Source organism: Doryrhamphus excisus, linkage group LG10 (assembly GCF_037039965.1).
Source record: "Doryrhamphus excisus strain RoL-2023G ecotype Guam linkage group LG10, RoL_Dexc_Guam_v1.1, whole genome shotgun sequence".
Taxonomy (NCBI): Eukaryota; Metazoa; Chordata; class Actinopteri; order Syngnathiformes; family Syngnathidae; genus Doryrhamphus; species Doryrhamphus excisus.
Window position 1 is genome coordinate 18,308,054 of NC_136366.1, and position 20,183 is coordinate 18,328,236.

Below are 20,183 nucleotides of genomic sequence, written 5' to 3' on the forward strand. Positions count from 1 at the left end.
TTAATTGGTGACTCCAAATTGTCCATAGGTATGAATGTGAGTGTGAATGGTTGTTTGTCTATATGTGCCCTGTGATCGGCTGGCGACCAGTCCAGGGTGTACCCCGCCTCACGCCCGAAGACAGCTGGGATAGGCTCCAGCACCCCCGCGACCCTTGTGAGGAAAAGCAGTAGAAAATGAATGAATGAATGAATGAATGACGACCTGAGTTCAATCCCACCCGGCCATCTCTGTGTGGAGTTTGCATGTTCTCCCCATGCATGCGTGGGTTTTCTCCGGGTACTCCGGTTTCCTCCCACATTCCAAAAACATGCTTGGTTAATTGGCGACTCCAACTTGTCCATACGTATGAATGTGAGTGTGAATGGTTGTTTGTCTATATGTGCCCTGTGATTGGCTGGCGACCAGTCTAGGGTGTACCCCGCCTCTGGCCCGAAGACAGCTGGGATTGGCCCCAATACCCCCGCGACCCTCGTGAGGATAAGCAGTAGAAAATGAATGAATGAATGACTGCATACTACTACTTTAATTTCTACTAAGTTACTCTTCTGCACTCTGTGTGTATGCTAGTGGCCCCGCCTCCACCCACTGAGACAAAAGGGTTCACTCCGTTCATGTTGTTGTTCTATGTAACAAAGAGCAACGCAGAGTTAACGCTCTTCCTGTTTGGGGGTGGAAGATGAGGAAAAGAGACATCCATGCATATGGCAATATATTGGGGCCATAAAAAGTATGCAGTTTATTTTCATTTCTTTATCATCATCCCAGGTGTAGTGCCCATGCGGCAGTTTGGGATATGATGGGCACGAAGGAAGGTGTGAATGCATACTTCCATTCAATGGAGGCAAAGCCAAAACTTTAAAGAGAAGAGTTTCACAGACATCATCGAACATGGTAAGCAGTGGGGAGAAAAAAAATTCACACAAAAAGTTTCACAATCCCAGAGGTTTAACAAGAAATTTAAGGAAAATCACACAGTTGGGAGGTTTGAAATTCATATTTGCCCAGTACTTACAGTTGACACGTTTCATTATTGCCACAAAGCCATAAAAGAGATGAAAAGGAAGTCAAGCGACAGTCCAAACACAATGATAGTATCAAAAATATGTTTTGTCCTCATTTGGAGGTTCTTGAAAGGGTCATTAGCACACACCGAGATTCTGCACAGGTTAAAACATGTAGCAATCTGCATAGATGTGGACAGTCCAACTATGGCAGCATACTAGTTTCAAAGTAGCACAGAGATCTCCAAACTTAAAAAAAAAAAAAAAAAAAATTCCAAACAGGCTTCAAACCATTGTCACACATTTGTTAAGAAATATATACATAAGAACAGTCTGCAACTTGGCTTATTCTTTAATCAGCCTAATATTCATACTTTTAAAATTTTTATTATATTATAATTTAAAAGTACTATTATCAAGTTAATTAGTATAAATATTTCAACATTTTCTCCGTTACATGATGCCCTTTTTTAAATGTAGTGTACCTGTATTTAAAAAAATTCAGCAGGCCAATAAAAAAACGAGTGGCGGGCCCCAAATGATCCCCCCCGCTGTAGTGTATTACTAAATACATTATTAAATATCTTCTTTGTGCTACAAAGTACAAGTCAAAAAGACGAAAATAAAGCATGGAAAAATCACTGACAGAAAGTTGGGGTAAGTTGACATATACCAGAATACGAACAAAAGCTTACTCCTTACAGTAAAAACATACCGGATGAGTGTTTTCCAGTACCAGCAACGGATAATAGTACATTTCCGGCATATCACATAGTCAGTGATGTTCACTGGACAACACAGAGCTCAGTGCCGGACTGATTGGGAGTCTCTCCTGTCCAATCAGGGGCCGCGTCTCTGTGTGTCTGACTGCGAGCGTCATATTCTCCATCTTGCTTGTGAGAGGAAGGCTCCACATTCTGCCTCAGCTTGATCAGCAGCTCCTTGCCATCACTGGAGGGCAGGTTTCCAAGGAAGTACTGAGGCACCAGCTCCACCAACCTGCAGCACAGAACAAGGCGCTGAACCAGGCTCCAATGTCTGGACAGGACAAGAGTAGTCCGGTTTCCTCCCACATTCCAAAAACATTCATTTTAGGTTAGTTGGCAACTCTCAATTGTCCATAAGTATGAATGTGAGTGTGATGAATGATTGTGCGCCCTGCCATTGGCGGACCACCAGTCCAGGGTGGACCCCGCCTCTCGCCCGAAGGTGGCTGGGATAGCATCATTGTGTCATGTCACATTTGAGCCAGTAGATGGTACTCAAGTGTAGTGTACACATGATAGTCACATCCGGACATTTGGCTATGTGATGAAATGGGAGAGAGGTTAAGTCGGATAGTTGCATTTGACAATTCAAATGGAGAGACAAAGAGGAAGAAGAAGCGAGGAAACACTGTGATCGTCATTTCTGATAAAGCTGATAAGCACAACAGCCATAAACCCATTTGGAACAGCATTCACTGATTCAATTTCAGACCACACCACACAAACTTGTTTCCGCAGTTTGTGTTATTTTCAATCTTACTTACATTTGGGGGTGGACCTCAGAAGCGATGCGAATGCAGTTGTCACAGGAGATGGTGAACTGGTGATAGAGCACCCAGGATGGGTGGTTGGGATGAGGCTGGCGACACAGGTAGGATGACAACGGGTGCAGATGAGCCACATGGCGGTGAGTTAGCAGGAGGTAGTTGCCGGAACCATCTACATCGTGAGCCACCTGAGAAGAAAAGAAGCGTTATTTGCCCTTCAGGACCAAAACTTACCATCATAAAATGAGAAAAATGATTGTATTGTAGAATACAATAAAACTAAATATACACAATCAATCAATCCCTGATCGCGGTTTGTGTCATCTGGTTGAAAAATTGGACACTTACTTTGAGAAAGAAGCCTGAGATGAGGGCCCTCTTGATATTTGTACAGTTGTCTTGGCATCCAAAAGCAGGAGGCGAGACAGGAAGTTCTATTCGCTGCATGACCTCCAGCAGCTCAGCCCTGATCACCACAGCCAGGCGTAAGGCAGCATGGCTCAGGAAATGCGTTGCGCACCATGCCTCGTCCTGATTATCTGCCATGAGCATATACAGAAATGCTAAATTTGAAGATAGGTACTGCCACAGTACGGATGTGGGAGCTTGCAGACACTTTGGAGCACTTTTAGTGTAGGAGGAACCTTCGTTGCGTCACTTCTGACTGAGGTGGGTGCATGTCAGTCTCCGCATTTCACCAGTTCGGGTGTCCAATGAGCATGCACAGCTGGCGTGGACTGTGACGAGTGAGTGTTTGCGCCGTGCTTGAAAAGCGTTTGTGCACACTGATTTCAGCAGTAGTGGCAAGCTTGACGTAGTGCCTGCATTTTGTCTCCTCTCTGAGCACAGAAGAGGGAGTTGGCTGCATCTGCGGTTCAGAAGGCAGCGGATTCGGATGTGGATAGAGGGGCCAAGCAGAGGAGGGTAAACCTACTTTTCATTCAGGTTTTCAGTTAATAATGTGAGAAGACTAGGAATAAATGCATCGTGAAAAACAAACGGTGAGGATAAGCGACATAGAAAATTGATGGATGGAGTTGTGGATACCAGCATTTTGTTCATGTTCTGGTAAGCATATTGGCTTTGTTTGGCTTTAAATAAGCCATGAAAATACATTTTCATTTTGTAAAAGTAGCTCTCACATTGCATGTTAATGAATGTACGTATAGTGCCGTATCGGTGGAGTGGTTATCACAGAAAACACTTATTCAGCCACACTCCAATGGTGGTGGCCACAAGAAAACCGTGCACATGGAGTGTGTACTTACGTTCCATGTAAGCGTTGTAGATGTTGATGAGAGTCATGTGATCACCGTCACTGTGCATTAGAGGTCGCCAGTGTGCAATAGCAGCCTCTTCTCTGCTGGGTTCAGGCTTCACGAAGCAGGAAGGTGCTGATGAGAGACAGACCATTCATGAGAAAAAGTATACGGTATTTTCATTATTTTATCATCAGTGTGAGTATCATACATAAAAATGCTACCTACCCGTCAGCATGGCAGCTATTGTGAGAAGCTCGTCAACACAGTCATACTCGCATGCAGCAATCAGAGCTTTAGCCAAATGTGGCTCCAGCGGCAGCTCTGACATAATGATGCCCACTTCTGATAGGTTGCCATCATCATCCAGCGCTGCCAGGTAGTCCAGGTCTTCCAAAGCCTGCATTAAAGCCTCGGGGGCTGAAAAGTGACGAGGGAAATCAGGAACACAGAAGATGCACCACTTCTACCCATCATCAGCATCTATGAACATTTATTAGTGACCTTCCTAACAGGCCTACATGTAAGTAGAAAATAAGTCAATTAGCCATTAGTGCTATCAATTGATTAAAATATTTGATCACGATTAATCACATTTGGATCCATATCCATTGAGAATTAATCACGTTTGATCGCAGATTGAAATACATTTTTATCTATAAATCTCTAGGTGGTGACGATAATTACATCAAATTCTATGTAAAGGGATGTAAATTTCGAAACTATGGGCCATTATTTAAAACAATACAGCCAGCAAGCATATTTTTGTATTACTATTTTTTCTTTATCATTAGCATATTAGAATTTAAACTCACCCACAAACATTCGGCAAATACAGTGCAAATAAAGTTATAACTTCCAAAGATGATAACTTCATTTTGCTTAGTTTGTTTCTCTAATTACAACTTACAAAATAAATTTTTTCTTTAATATTTATGCTACTTAAAATTATTTTCCCTCAAGATATTACAAATTTATTCTCCTTAAATTGTGACTTTTCTCTCATTAGGATTCTCTTTATATTTTGATTTACTCTTGTAAAATTACAGCTGTTTTTTCTATTTCTGCCGCAGTCATTTTTTAAAATTCCCAAATATTTAATCTTTCTTCCTGTATAATTTGTCTTCTCATAACTATGACTTTGTTCCCATAATATTTCTATGTTTTCGTGACATTACAATGTTTCCCACAACCTAATTTCCTAATTACGATTGTTTTTAATATCATATATCATTCTTACTTTTGAAAAACAAGGTCTTTCTTCTTTGAGATTTCAAAATTGTCTTCATATTGAAACATTTTTGTAAACTTTTCTCTCTCTCTCGCTCTCTCAATATATATATATATATATATATATATATATATATAAAGTTAAGCTATACATCTAAAATGTGCTGTGTGCCATTAAAAAACCAGCAGCATGATGCAAATGGTCCATGGCACAGCACTTTAGACACGCCGATCTATTGTCATTCATTGTCATTGTCCTACTGTGTTCTCTTGAATCCAGAATGAAAGTTCCTTCCATACAATCACATATGACCACACAAGCTACAAAAATACCTGGTCTGTCCAAGAACTTGCATTGTCCCATGTCAGCAATGTCCAGCCTCTTGAGCAACAAAACCAAGTGGCTGAGATTTTCCTCCATGACCCGTGGACAATGAGCTGCCCCCAATCCATCGTCATACAGAGACTGGGGGTACAGGTACACACACAGCCCTACAGGACAAACAGGAAAGCATACAAAACCGTTATGACACATAACATTCTATCACTCACAAAGCCAATGAAACGTTTCAATGATTTCAAATTCAAGAAAATGCTGCATTATCGTGCTGAGCAGCTGTCTCCTTTGACCTACCGGGTAGGTGGCTATTCACTCTTTCAGCTCGCATGTCGGCCTGTGTTTTGCTGATCGTCCTCAAGATCTGTGAGTCTGCCCTTATCTGAGGGTTGTAAACCTATGAGGGAAAATTTGACACATCAAGAATCCATCTGTTCATTTTCTATGCCGCTAATCCTCACTAGGGAGTATGCTGGGGTATGGTATCCCAGCTGTCTTTCGGCAAGAGGCGGGGTAAACCCTGGACTGGTCGCCAGCCAATGTCAGGAGACATACAGTGCATCCGGAAAGTATTCACAGCGCTTCACTTTTTCTATGTCATGTTACAGCCTCATTCCAAACTGAATTAAATTAATCTCTTACCTCAAAATTCTACACAAAATACTCCATTATGACAATGTGAAAAAAGGTTTTTTGACATGTTTTGAATTTATTCAAAATAGAAAACAAAAAAATCACATTTACATAAGTATTCACAGCCTTTGCCATGAAGCTCAAAATTGAGCTCAGGTGCATCTTTTTTCCACTGATCATCCTTGAGATCTTTCTACAGCTTAATTGGAGTCCACCTGCAGTAAATTCAGTTGATTGGACATGATTTGGAAATATAATAACTGTCTATATAAGGTCCCACAGTTGACTGTGCATGTCAGAGAAAACACCAAGCATGAAGTCAAAAGAACTGTCTGTAGACCTGCGAGACAGGATTGTCTTGAGGCACAAATCTGGGGAAGGATACAGAAAAATTTCTGCTGCTTTGAAGGTCCCAATGAGCACAGTGGCCTCCATTATTCGTAAATGGAAGACGTTTGGAACCACCAGGACTCTTCCTAGAGCTGGCCAGCCTTCTAAACTGAGCGATCGGGGAAGAAGGGCCTTAGTCAGGGAGGTGACCAAGGCCCCGATGGTCACTCTGTCAGAGCTCCAGCGTTCCTCTGTGGAGAGAGGAGAGCCTTCCAGAAGGACAACCATCTCTGCAGCAATCCACCAATCAGGCCTGTATGGTAGAGTGGCCAGACGAAAGCCACTCCTTAGTAAAAGGAACATGGCCGTCTGGAATTTGCCAAAAAGCACCTGAATGACTCTCAGACCATGAGAAACAAAATTCTCTGGTCTGATGAGACAAAGATTGAACTCTTTGGTGTGAATGCCAGGCGCCATGTTTGGAGGAAACCAGGCACTGCTCATCACCAGGCCAATACCATCCCTACAGTGAAGCACGGTGGTGGCAGCATCATGCTGTGGGGATGTTTTTCAGCAGCAGGAACTGGCAGACTAGTCAGGATAGAAGGAAAATGAATGCAGCAATATATAGAGATATCCTGGATGAAAACCTGCTCCAGAGCGCTCTTGACCTCAGTAGACTGGTCATGTACCTTGACCATATAGACAGTAGACATTAGAACACAGCCAAGATCTCAAAAGATTGGCTTCAGAACCACTCCGTGAATGTCCTGGAGTGGCCCAGCCAGAGTCCAGACTTGAATCCGATCGAACATCTCTGGAGAGATCTGAAAATGGCTGTGCACAGACGTCTCCCATCCAACCTGATGGAGCTTGAGACTTATTGCAAAGAAGAATGGGCAAAACTGCCTAAAGATAGGTGTGCTAAACTTGTGGGATCATATTCAAAAAGACTTGAGGCTGTAATTGCTGCCAAAGGTGGATCAACAAAGTATTAAGCAAAGGCTGTCAATACTTATGTAAATGTGATTTTTTTGTTTTCTATTTTTAATAAATTCAAAACATGTCAAAAAAACTTTTTTCACATTGTCATAATGGAGTATTTTGTGTAGAATTTTGAGGTAAGAGATTAATTTAATACAGTTTGGAATGAGGCTGTAACATGACAAAATTTAGAAAAAGTGAAGCGCTGTGAATACTTTCCGGATGCACTGTATAGACAAACAACCATTCACACACACATTCATACCTATGGACAATTTGGGGTCACCAATTATTCTAACATGCATGTTTTTGGGAAAAAAAACTTCTTACAAGAATACAAATTTTCTCTGGGTACTCCAGTTTCCGGCGACTACAAATTGCCCATAGGTATGAATGTGAGTGTGAATGTAACAAACACTAAAGTAGAATTTTATAATATTTTACTATGTACACATTTACAATGTATCAATTAATAATCTGCCTCTTTTTCACAATGTGGTGGTTGCTTGTTTCTCTTGCAAGAGCTGTTTGTTATCTTTGTGCCTTCAGAAGGAAGGGAAGGAAGGGAAGGAAGGGAAGGAAGGGAAGGAAGGGAAGGAAGGGAAGGAAGGGAAGGAAGGGAAGGAAGGGAAGGAAGGGAAGGAAGGGAAGGAAGGGAAGGAAGGGAAGGAAGGGAAGGAAGGGAAGGAAGGGAAGGAAGGGAAGGAAGGGAAGGAAGGGAAGGAAGGGAAGGAAGGGAAGGAAGGGAAGGAACGTCAGCAGCCCTCGTACAAAGATTTACCAAATTTTCTGGACACCAAAAACTGTAAATTATGCAGAAGTAATGACAGTTAATGACATTACCCAGCCATATGCACCCAACCAACGTTAAAGAACAGCCCCCTTTTTGTCTTCTAGATAGGAATACACCATACAGCAGGCATGGGGGCCACAATGGGTTGCAAAATTTAAGAGCAAACTCACAGTTTTGAGTTGAAGGCCTGTGTCTATGACGTAGCGGATGCCTGGCATGGAGAAAGAAGCTTCCGCCAGGGCATCAGTGAGGATAATTTTTCTTTTCGGACCTTCTGCTCCCATCACTGAGGCGTCTGCTTCTTCGGAGGCGTCACTCTGCCTGGATATAGACGCTTCGGTGTTGGACTCGTACACTCTTTGGGTCAACCCACCCAGCCCAGCGTGGAGGGGGAGGATCTTGAGAGAACCCAGATTGGGACTCAGAGCCACGGCCTCCGCCTCCAGCTGGGCAACACACTCCTCTATTTCCTACACAAACACAATATATTGTCTTGTAAAAGTGAAATACTTCATTAAGTAAGTAAATTGTGCTCAGTGATGAGCGCATGTAAAAGCATATGAAGTAAAAGGTACACCTGTGCACTTGCAAGAAACACCATCATATCTCCTTCCTCTCCTCTTCCATGGAGATCCAGAACCATGTGACAGGCAGCAGCCACAGGTTCCTTCCCAGGTGGAAGCTCTCTGTACATGGTCTCCACCCTTTTTGGGTTTGTAGCATCCCTCTCCTCTTCAGTCGCACCTTGCTTTTCCTGCCCATTTGTAGGGGGCTCGGAAAGGAGGCTGTCCACGGAGAGGAGAGGGACGGAGGGGCCCAAGAAGGAGGCGAGCCGAGGAGAAAGACTCAGGTGAGCGAGGAGAACCACACGGAAGTTGTCTGGCCTCTGACGGCAGACGTCACACAGCAGGCCGAGCAACACATCAGTCGCCACCGTGCGCTCCTGGAGCTCATCCAGGATGACAACACCGTACTGATGCAGCAAGGGGTCTGACATCATCTCCTCCAGGAGCAGCGTGTCACTCACAAACCTTAGGGGAGATACTCAAGTCAACATCATGGCCAGTCTTCTTGAAACTACAATGCAGGCTGTGTTTATATTCAGGCACATACAAACTCATCAGTTAGTCAGGGCTGTCCAAACTACTTCCACCAAGGTTCATATTTTAGATATGCTAGGAACTTACTTATATATACTCTATACCTTACGTTTCTAGAAAGAAATACATTTCAGCTTTGTGATATAAGTAGGTCAATTTATCATTTTCATCATTGAATTTATTTATGTTACTAAAATTTTGTTTTAGTAGTATTTTTATCATAATATTATGAGTTTATGCTTGTAAAAGTTGGATTTTTTTCTCTTAAAGGGGACCTATTATGCTTTTTCCACTTGTCTGACCTATAAATGTAGTTAGAATGCTGTATTCTTATGTTAAACGATGCCACAATTTCAGATAATGAGGTTTGCGTATTTGGAAGTGAGCCCTGAAAGAAGTTTGGGATCTCTCAAAGCTAAAGAGGGCGTTGCAAAACAGTTCCTTTGTGATGTTACAGAGGAGCGGACTCCCTTATGGGCGTAAGCCAGATACACTCTCTGCCCTACCCCAAGCTCTGCTTCTGTGTTTACGTTGCTAGAAATGGTTCATAAAAATGAGTTCGCAAAACACATTCCATGTTACCGATGCTGTATAAAACCTAAAGCTACTTACAATTGAGAGACGTCCTGAAGTAACCTAATTTCTTGAGAAACGTCAGACTGTCCAGTCTCTACTTCTGGATCAGATTCACAATTCAACAGATTTTTATGTTAAGTGAGGACATTTTCAAAAGATAATCACTGTTGATTATCATCAACTCCTATAAGATTGATCAACTCCTATAAAGTTGGGTTCGCAGCTAGCGGCACAACAAGTCCTTCTAAGCACTCTGGAGTGTGACCAATCACAGCGGAGTGGGCGTGCCTGCAGGCATGGGAGGAATACATTAAAGCAAACTTTTTTTGCTGAATGCACGGAATCCAAAGAAATACAGCTGGAATAGGTGCAGATTCTGGAAGAACTAGAAAGCTTTGTGTGCTGGTATTTGTGTGTAGCTGCTCTGTAGGAGTCCACAACTCAATACAAAGGGCCGAAAAATCAGCATACTAGGCCCCCTTTAATATTTTGGCTTTATTCCCATGAAATCACAGTTGAATTTCCATTTCTGCTCCTGTTGTTTTTTCCCCCAGCTACGTATTTCAACTTTCTTGTAAATGTTTTTTGTGGAATTATGACTTTCTTCCCATAATGTTTTGACTTTATTCTTGTAACATTCTTACTTCTTTCACAACTTTATTTTGAAAAAAATTTAACTTTGCTGGTTGTTTTGTATTTACTGAGAAATGAATAATTAAAGTCCTATATTTAGTGTAGTTACCTAAAACTAATGTGGAACTAATGAGTAGTGCTTAGGGTTAGGTAGGTTTGTTCCTCATTAACTACTGTAATTTTGTGTACCTACAGCTTTATAAATGAAAAGAGGATTTCAATTGCCATTAGCTTCAAGGGTTTATGTCTGGATGTGTTGGGTTAGGGTTAGGGTTAGTACTACTACTACTACTACTACTACTACTGTAGTACACAGTAGTTATTGACCGCAACAAGGAGACAAACAGAATGCAAGGCTAATATGCCAACAGGTCGCCACAGCTACGTCAACATTTCTATAAGACAGAACAGTGCAGTGGACTGCTGGGATGTATTTACTGCCACCTTGGATGAGCAAAGTTCGGGGAACAAAGAACAAGGTGTGGCAGCAACAGCAAGAAAAAGGATCATGTGACATTATCATACAAAACTTTTGACATCCAATAATGTGACCTATATTGCTTCCATTATACAAGACAACACATACAGCTGATCAGGAGTGTCCCGAGTGTGGCCCCCCTGCTCATTTTCACACTTGCTCATGACACATAAAAATACACTACCATAACAAAAAAGAATGGGTGAAACAAGTGCAAATGTGTTACATAAGGAGAACAAGTTCAAATGTTGATAATGAAGACATGTCTACACACAAAAAAGCAAAATATGTTTTTTTTTCCCCGATTACTCGATTAATTGAAAAAAATGTCTGTAGAATACTTGATTACTAAAATATTTGATAGCTGCAGCCCTAGTTTTTTAACAACGTGTTGACAGCATGTCACACATAGAAGAAAAGGAGCCCTTTATATGCTCAAGTTAACCTGCCTAGTATGACTAATCTCATCTCATTTTGTAAAATCTGCTATCTATGCTATTTTTAATGTTATTGTATTTATTGGTATGATGTCAGAATTCCTCATATCTGACCAATATTTAACTCATTTGCAAACAAAGACATTTTACGTTTTTCAGCACACAAAGAGGTGATGATGCAACTCCACAATAGAAGAGATCATATTTGGTGCAGTTTTAAGCCAAAAAATGAAGTGCATTTTATAAGAGCCCGGCCTGCATCTTATCCTACCCCGCTTATTCTCACGAGGGTCGCGGGGGGTGCTGGAGCTGTCTTCGGGCAAGAGGTACACCCAGGACTGGTCGCCAGCCAATCACAGGGCAAATATAGACAAACAACCATTCACACTCACATTCATACCTATGGACAATTTGAAGTTGCCAATTAATCTAGCATGTTTTTGGAATGTGGGAGGAAGCGTGAGTCCCCGGAGAAAACCCACGCATGCAAGAGAACATGCAAACTCCACACAGAGATGACTGAGGGTGAAATCGAACTCTGGTGTCGTAGCTGTGTGGCCTGCGTGCTAATCACTCCACCGATGTGCAGCCCCGGCCTGCATCTCTACCATTGAAATACATGCTCCGCAGCAACCAGAAAGTGAGAAAATTGTAAATAGTTAATTGTGTTATATTTGTTAAAAATTGTTCTTTTCATGTAAAACAGCCATGTTTGTGTTGTTTATGTTGTAGCTTTGTTGTTTAGACATTTTGGATATATACAAGTATGGCTACATTTGTGTCACAGTGAAACTCAAACTTACCGACAGTATCTTTTACTGCTGATTACTAAAGAATGGAAAAAAGTAGAAACTAACTTTTTTCTGATGAGAGATGAAAGTCTAATCCTTTTGGGGGTTTATACCATGTCTATACAGCCCAAGAACACAATATTCTGTGTGCCTTGAAAAATCAGTAAAAATCCTCAAAAATGGCCATTACCAAGAAGGATGTCTTTTGAAAAATGGCAGGGATTGAATGAGTATATAATAATAATAAACATAATGGCACAATCCAATTATCATACGCCATTATCTATTGTCCTGACCTGAGCAAGGTATCGGGTGTACAACTGTCATCATGAGCCACCCTGTAGCCCACCTCCAGACCCAGGCTCAGGTCCATTTCATCCGCCACGCGAAGAGCCAGACTCACTGCTGCCACTGAATGAGGCTGAGAAGAGCACACCTGGCCCTGAGAAATCTCATAGGACAAGGCATACTCCACACACCACTGTGGCACCTGGAGGAAGAACATGAGGAAGAGGAGAAGACAGAGAAGGGTTATCAAGACAAGGAAGAAAAAATACAACATTAGACATTGGGATTTGTTAACCTCTTCTGTAAAACAGCTTGTTACGGATTGAAAACTTAGTAGTTCAGGCAGTATTGCTGCATTGCAACCATGTCGCCCAGAGACAGGCCACATCACTTCCAGTTTAATGATATTTGGCATATTTATGCAAATAACAGTTGGACTGTTTTATTGATTATTTGTATTCTTTTGTATGTCGTTGCAGACCCCAGCAAAAGAGCATAAAGATCACACCTCACCACATCTTACCACCACTTGTTATATATAAATCCACCACACAAATCCAACTTGTACCTTTGGCCACTCCAAACCAGCAAATTCCAGGATGCATCTCAACCATCTGGGATCCTTTTCATTTTACACTAGAATGTGTACAGTTAAATTAAAACCCACAGACCCCAAAAACTGTACTGACCATGCGTCAACCAACACTGTCTAATGATATTGTAGGAGCTATTTAGTAGTGTGTTCCTAGGTTTCTAATATTTGTTGATTTATTTGTTGTTGTTTTGTTTGGATTACTGGATAATTTTCTTGTTAGTTATTTATTTGTTTATTTAACAACAGACTCGTTGGACTCTTTTGGACTTTGGATGAACGAAGCACACGGATTGTTTTATTCATCGCCCATGTGATATCGCGTCAGCCTTAAAACTACGCCTGGCCCAGATCAGCGATACACTCAGCTTGCCCATCAGAAACTGGTATGTGTTGATACTGCAAAAGCTGTATTGGAAAATGGTGATAACCATTGGAGTTTGAAAGTCAGTGTTGAACTGCAAGTTTCATGAGGTGTGATAACTCGGAGTAAAGTCGGCTATCAAGAGCTACTTTACGCAGGAGTGCTGGCGTATTTAATTCATAATATCTACAACTCCAGTGTGCATCTGTGCTTGCAAGGAGTAGCTGTGCTGCCAGTGAGGATTATATTTGGCCTTTTTTTCCCCCCTCCCTTTTTGAATGAAATGGAATGGTTGGACGGACTCTATGATTAAAGATGTCTGATGTTAATACAGTGTCTCAGAAAGATGTTGAAATACCAACAACAAAAAGGAACATTAAGTGGACATTGAAAGGATTGAGCTTTTACATAAAAACTTGTCAAGACAAAAGGAGTGTCAAATGTAGACAAGCCAAAAGGTATATGGAAAAAATCTGAGTTGATGGAATCAAACAAAAACGTCAAAGCAGTTAATTCTGAACTTGGTAAGTTTATCGGTTGTTATTAAGATGCCCATGAATCTTCCATGGATTTACCTTTACCAGAAGATGAAGCTGCAAAGCAAATGGGTTACTTTCAAGCAAAAATGACGATGTACTGTGATTTTACCGACAAGGTAAAGGCATGGTTAATTGAAGCCGGAAATCCAAAATGTGCAGCCAAACAAAGAATGTCCTGATGATCAAGATGTTGCAGATTTGGAGGAAATGAATCCTGAAGACAGTGTTTCTAACATATCACGTGCAAAATCAAAGTCTTCCAAGCATTCACAGGTATCACGTATTTCTTCTACAACATCTGCACGCATAAAAGCTGAAACGGATAACGCAGCATTAATGGAGCGTGTTGCTGCATCTGATGGCATGAACTCTTATTTTGAAAGGAGCTGTCAAAGTACAAGCAAACTAAACCCAGATGCCGACACATTCCTTCCGAATAAAAAGGATGCAAAGGACAACGTCTTGGTGCCTTATACTGTATCTCAACCACAGGTTGTTGGTTCCAAACAAAAGTCACATACACAAATGAATGAAATTTTAATTAATGCTGAGGTTCCAACTCAAGGTGCACAAAGAATGAATGAAACTCAAACTCAAGACTGGACGGAAAATCATCCAAATGACATTACCACCATAATGCAAAGTCAAAATGACATCACTTCACTCCTGATGCAGCAAAATCTATCCTCTGTCCTTCCATCTAGAAATATCCCAGTGTTTGATGGAGACCCTTTGCAATACAGGTCTTTTATTAGAGCCTTTGAAAATGGAGTGGAGGAGAAGACCGCTAATTGGAACGATCGTTTGCACTTCCTTGAACAATACACCAGGGGGTAGCCAAGAGACCTAGTGCAAAGTTGTCAGCACTTACCTATTACGCTTACATATTGCGGAGCCAAAAATCTTCTTGCCAAACACTTTGGAAATGAGCATAGAATTGCCACTGCTTATATGGAAAAGATTCTTAACTGGACAAGTGAGAATGTTAAAGCACTACAGTCATTCTCCCTTTTTCTTAGAGGATGCTCAAATCTGACAGAACAAATTGTGCATATAAAAGAGCTGGACTAACCATCTACCATGAGGAGCATCATTCTTAAACTTCCATACAAATTACGGTGAAAAATGGAGGAATGTTGCTTGTGATTTGCTTGAGCGACGTGGTCAAAGTGTAGTATTCACTGATCTTGTTACCTTCATTGAAAGACAAGTCAAAATAGTTTCTGATCCACTTTTTGGTAACATTCAAGACTCGCAACGTACCAACTCCAAGGCTTCCAATGCTAATCACACAAAACAAAGGAAAGAGGAAAGCAGTTTTGCCACTAATGTCACTGAAGTACAAGATGGAGGTGCATCTCAACATACAATAACTAAAGCCAAAGCACCTTTTGCACAGGATTGTCTGTTTTGCTCTCAAAGCAGTCATTCCTTGGACAAGTGCTCTTTAAAGTGAAAGTACACCGGGATAAGATTAATTTTCTAAAAGAAAGGGCATTTGTTTTGGTTGCCTGAACAGCCCCCTAGATATGAAATGACACCCATATAGTCACCTTTACACTCATATTACTCCTTGTAGTAGACATAACAGCAAATAAAGCATAAATAAGACTGATGCTTGTATGTTTGATGTAAATTAGGGGTGTGAATCTCAGCACAGTCTCAGACGTGTCTCAATGCACTGCCACCGGTACGATACAAGGAATTTTCTGGAGATACGATGCAATACGATTCACCCTCTTCACGATATGATACGATGTGATAATTATTTACTTCAATGCAATCCGACATGATATGGTGCAATTTCTTGTGATATGATGCAATTCAACATGATGCAAATAAGCAAAGGGAAAAAATAGAATTCAGTATGGTCCTACAAAAACGATTTGGCTTTATTCCTTATAGATCAGTGGAAAGACATCTGGCTGATGGAGTCACCTTTTGAAAAATACCAGCGTAATTAGATTAGTGATTATTTACCTGGGTGCTTTTTCCAGCTCCACTCGGTGCGCTGATCAGCACCATGTTGTGGTTCTCCAAGTGCTCCAGTAGATTCTGCCTGAGCGTCCATATTGGAAGCCGTTGCCTCTCCTGCAGCAGGGTGTAGTAGCGTGAGGAAAAAGGCAGGCCATCGTAAGGGTTCACTTCTAGGTCTCCCAGACCGTCCTCGTCATCGCCTCCTTCACTTCCCTGGGCTCCGTTCCTGTCTGCATCCCCAGATAAGAGGGAAGACATGGACAGGGAGTCCATTGCGGCTGAAAGTCCAGACTCAGGACAGGGCAGGGTGCTGCAGGACTTTTCTGCTGGTGATGAGGATCCGACCAGCAAAAGGGTGGTTCACAATGGAACTTGAGTTTATCTACAAAAAACAATTCATAAAACTCTGTCTTTATTTAAGTTTAAACACTGCAAAAACAAGAAATCTTATCAAAACAAAGTTTGTCTTATTTCTAGTCAGCTGGGCTAAACTTTGGGTTTATAAATGCACAGCTATCAACATAATTTAATAAATATGTAATCAGCAACGTCAATTCATTCTCTCGTTTTCCCGTAAATGATTACAGTCCTGGATGAATACATGTTCTGTTATTCGCTATTCAATTGTGCTAATTTGAAAACGTTCTCAATAGCCAACGTATGATGAAAGACCTTTGGGGGGCGCTGACTGAGAGAAAATATTAGTTATTTTATTTTGATGAAATTATGGACAATTTTAAATGAACAAACATTTTATTTGTAGTTCTAAACATAATTAAGCTATTTTTACTCAACGTTTTATATGTAATAGTACATGCAAATTAGATTATTGACATCTGGCAACAGCCCATAGCTACTTTTCTTAATGAAAAGTTTTATTTTGCTCAAACAATTAGATTACACAAAACAAAAACATTTGGCATAATAAAAGTAATTTGGGGTAATTGTATTATTTTGTTGATATAATCTATCAGAAAGTCAGCATGGATACAGAGCGAACATTTCTACCTAAATTACGGAGGAAATCACTTACGCTATAGATCATAGGAAGCGTGCAGCCACAGTATTCATGGATCTGACAAAAAGCCTTTGATACAATCAATCATGACATCCTAATAACTAAATTAGAAAGGTACGGAATAAGAGGATTAGTTCTGAAATGGGTCAAAAGCTACATAGCTGACATGAAGCAATACGTAAAGCTAGGAGAATACACATCTGCCAGTTCATATATTATGTGCGGAGTACCCCAGGGGTCAATACTGGGACCAAAACTGTTCAACTTGTATATCAATGATATCTCCAAAGTCACGAAAGAGCTTAAAGCTGGTATTATTTGCGGGTGATACCACTGCTTCTTGTTCTGACAGGAGTAGAGAAAGCTCAGAGAAGAAATGGTCACACTAAAAAGATGGTTTGATGATAATAGATTGCCCTTGAACCAAAGTAAAACTAAAATAATGCTGTTTGGTAACAGCAGAAAGGATACATGCCAACAAATACAAATAGACGGTTTAGACATTGAAAGGGTGAAGGAAAATACATTTCTGGGGATCACAATAGATGAAAATATGAGCTAAATTTGTTCTCAATCTGAAATCACTCCATACTCTTTATTGCTCTCTGGTTTTACCATATCTTACTTATTGTGTCTAAATATGGGGTAATAACTATAAAAGCAATCTTCACTCGCTAAATGTACTGTAAAAAGGTCAGTAAGGATAATTCATAATGCCGCCTACAGAGAACATACTAACTCCTTATTTCTAAAATCACAAATACTTCAACTTGCTGATATAGTTCATTTTCAAACAGCTAAAATAATGCATAAGGCTAAAAATAACCAATTACCTAAAAATGTCATCCAATACTTCGCTACCAGAGAGGAGAAATATGATCTCAGGGAAGAACAAAATTTGAAACACTTCTATGCTAGGACTACGTTATGCTAGCCATAGCATTTCAGTATGTGTAATCAAACTATGGAATGGATTGAGTAAGGAAATCAAACAATGCACAACGATGAGCCAATTCAAGAAACAATACAAGCAGTTGATGTTTGCTAAATACAAGGATGAAGAGTCTTGAACCAGTCATGATGTGCTATATATATCACTATATTGACAATTACTATGGTACCCATTATGTCATTGTATGGTCATATCACCTCGTACTTCGGTACGTGACAAAAAAATAAAACAAACAAACAAACAAACAAATGTTTATACAAAATAAAAATTAATAAAAAATTAAATTATATTAGGAAAGCAGGATGTGACCAAATGTAACAGTTACTGATTGTAAAAGTACCAGATGGAGGGGTAGGATTTAATAAGCTTTGCTTCTTCCTACTCCTTTTGGACATGTGGAACTGTGAACTGATAACCATTTTATTACATCTAACAGAAGAAACGTTTTCCAGCCAGTCGGTAGGGTCAAAGACCACTGTGCTTTTATTTGACTCTTTTAATGAGTTCCACCGATTATTGCCTGAGCATTGCCGAGTGGACCACAAGCTGCAGCTGGAGGATTTTTATTTATTTTATTTTAAGTTAAAAGTATCAGTGTCAGTATTGGAGCTGGCCCTTTATTTGCTTGGCATCGATCCGATCCCAATTTGCATCTATCAGCCAGTTAGTTGACAACAATCACTGTGTGAGCTTGTGGAGCTTTAAATGCTCAACCCAAGCCCAGCGAGAGAGTCTGGAGTAGTGACGTCATCCTTTAATCAAGAATCCATTACTGGGCCATCATCAGTGTGCGTTTCACTTGCCACAACAATGGTGGGGTTATTAAACAGAAGGCTTGTAAACTAGTTTCGCTTAACACCTTCTTGTATTGTACGTCATTTTATAGAAGCGGAAACCTCGTCTGAAGAAAACGTTTTTTTGCATTCGGACAGCTGTGGCCAAAGAAGACACCAAAATAAAAACGTATCTGGCTGGCCTTTGTCCCAAAAACTAATGACTGCCTCCTAGTCGCTGACTACCCCTGTCCGAAACAAACTATCATCCAGTCACACACGGACACATATGGAGCAATGCTACGATATTTAGTTGAGGTAAAATCATGTCTGACCTGTTTAACATCTCGCTTGAGGTCAGGAAGTCCAAACTGCCTCCGTAAGTGCGGTCCAACGCCGTCGAGTCGCTTCACTTGACTTCGCCCAATAAACCACTTTATCCGAGCCAGGGCCACTAGATAAAAACTAGGCAAGGTGACAAAAGGCCAACAGCTGATCACAGTCACTACCCATTAATCCTCACCCAGCCAGGTTCTTTCCTAACAGCTGACAATGACAGCAAAGCGCTGGAGATGTTGCCTGGTCGGTCTAGCAGGCAAGCGCCATGTTTGCTGTCTTGTCCTGTCAAATGCCGAGTTGCGTTCACTGATCCTCGGAAAACACTAAGGCGGACATGCGCAAACCCATTTGGCTAAAGACGTTATATTTGGTGGATTTTTTTGTACTTAAAACCTACATGTTTCATTTAATAGGCAGAATTTAGTCTGATATAAGACAAAAGTAGAAATATGCCAGAATTATGCCTCCGTATCATCCTGGCCATGTTAACATTAAAATGTTCACCTGTACAACGTTTTTTAAATATGGGTTTTAATTTTGGGGGACAATAGATACCAATGTCCACGGACATCATATTTTTAATATGATGATGATATCGGGCCGATATTATTGGTGGCCCGATATTATTAGCCATCCCTAATTATAATTTCAAATAGTGTTGAATTTGATATACTGGTATACAATGTAAATAATTAGAATAATTTTATCACTATAACTTTATTTTTAATTATTTAAATTCAATATATTATATATATGTTTTAATTCTGTATAAACTTTTTAATGTTATTAATAATTCATGAATACATATATTTTTAAAATTCTAATACAATTTAAAATATTAGGAAACAAATTTTTTTACATATACAATATAAATCAAATTAATTAATAAACGATAGTGAAGGAAATCTCGAGGCGATCTCCTTGTGGGTGTCGAGTTGAGGATATGGGAAGACTAAATGACCAAACCATATATGGAAACCATAGTATTTATTCCTGATACAAACAATATCTAATACAGACGTCCGGGCTTAATTGCATTCCCTGTATGCCAACAGTACGTTGGGTCTTAGTACAGCGCAGCTGCAAAAAGAACCCTTTCTTTCCCTACCTGGCTTTTTATACATTTCAAGATTGTGCAAGACGTGGACCAATCAGCATGCGCCGTCGCCCTGGTTTCAGCATCACCGACCCATCTCTGTCTTTCTTGACAGCAAGGACATCG

At 40.5% G+C, this 20,183-nt stretch overlaps 1 protein-coding gene across 2 annotated transcripts; it reads right to left on the reverse strand.

Moving 5' to 3' along the window:
* Positions 1-715: 715 nt before the first annotated feature.
* On the reverse strand, positions 716-19,285 carry dqx1 (DEAQ box RNA-dependent ATPase 1). Of its 2 annotated transcripts, XM_058056617.2 has the most exons (13): positions 19,146-19,285; positions 18,958-19,076; positions 15,883-16,261; positions 12,416-12,609; positions 8,682-9,135; positions 8,275-8,574; positions 5,662-5,761; positions 5,361-5,519; positions 4,026-4,217; positions 3,807-3,932; positions 2,887-3,077; positions 2,536-2,726; positions 716-2,003 (listed from the first exon to the last, which is right to left on the reverse strand). In XM_058056617.2, exons 3-13 carry the CDS (start codon positions 16,150-16,152, stop codon positions 1,790-1,792), a joined length of 2,391 nt encoding a protein of 796 aa, XP_057912600.2. In that variant the 5' UTR covers positions 16,153-16,261; positions 18,958-19,076; positions 19,146-19,285; the 3' UTR covers positions 716-1,789. The 2 variants fall into 2 exon arrangements, with proteins under 2 accessions (XP_057912600.2, XP_057912592.2); XM_058056609.2 differs by having other exon boundaries at positions 18,958-19,261.
* Positions 19,286-20,183: the final 898 nt, after the last annotated feature.

Coding starts and splice junctions, on each gene's coding strand:
- dqx1 (XM_058056617.2), bottom strand. CDS start 16,152: ATGGACTCCCTGTCCATGTCTTCCCTCTTATCTGGGGATGCAGACAGG. Junction 9,136..12,415: donor ACACCCGATACCTTGCTCAG/GTCAGGACAATA, acceptor ATCTCCCCTAAG/GTTTGTGAGTGACACGCTGC. Junction 5,520..5,661: donor AGTGAATAGCCACCTACCCG/GTAGGTCAAAGG, acceptor TTTGTCCTGTAG/GGCTGTGTGTGTACCTGTAC.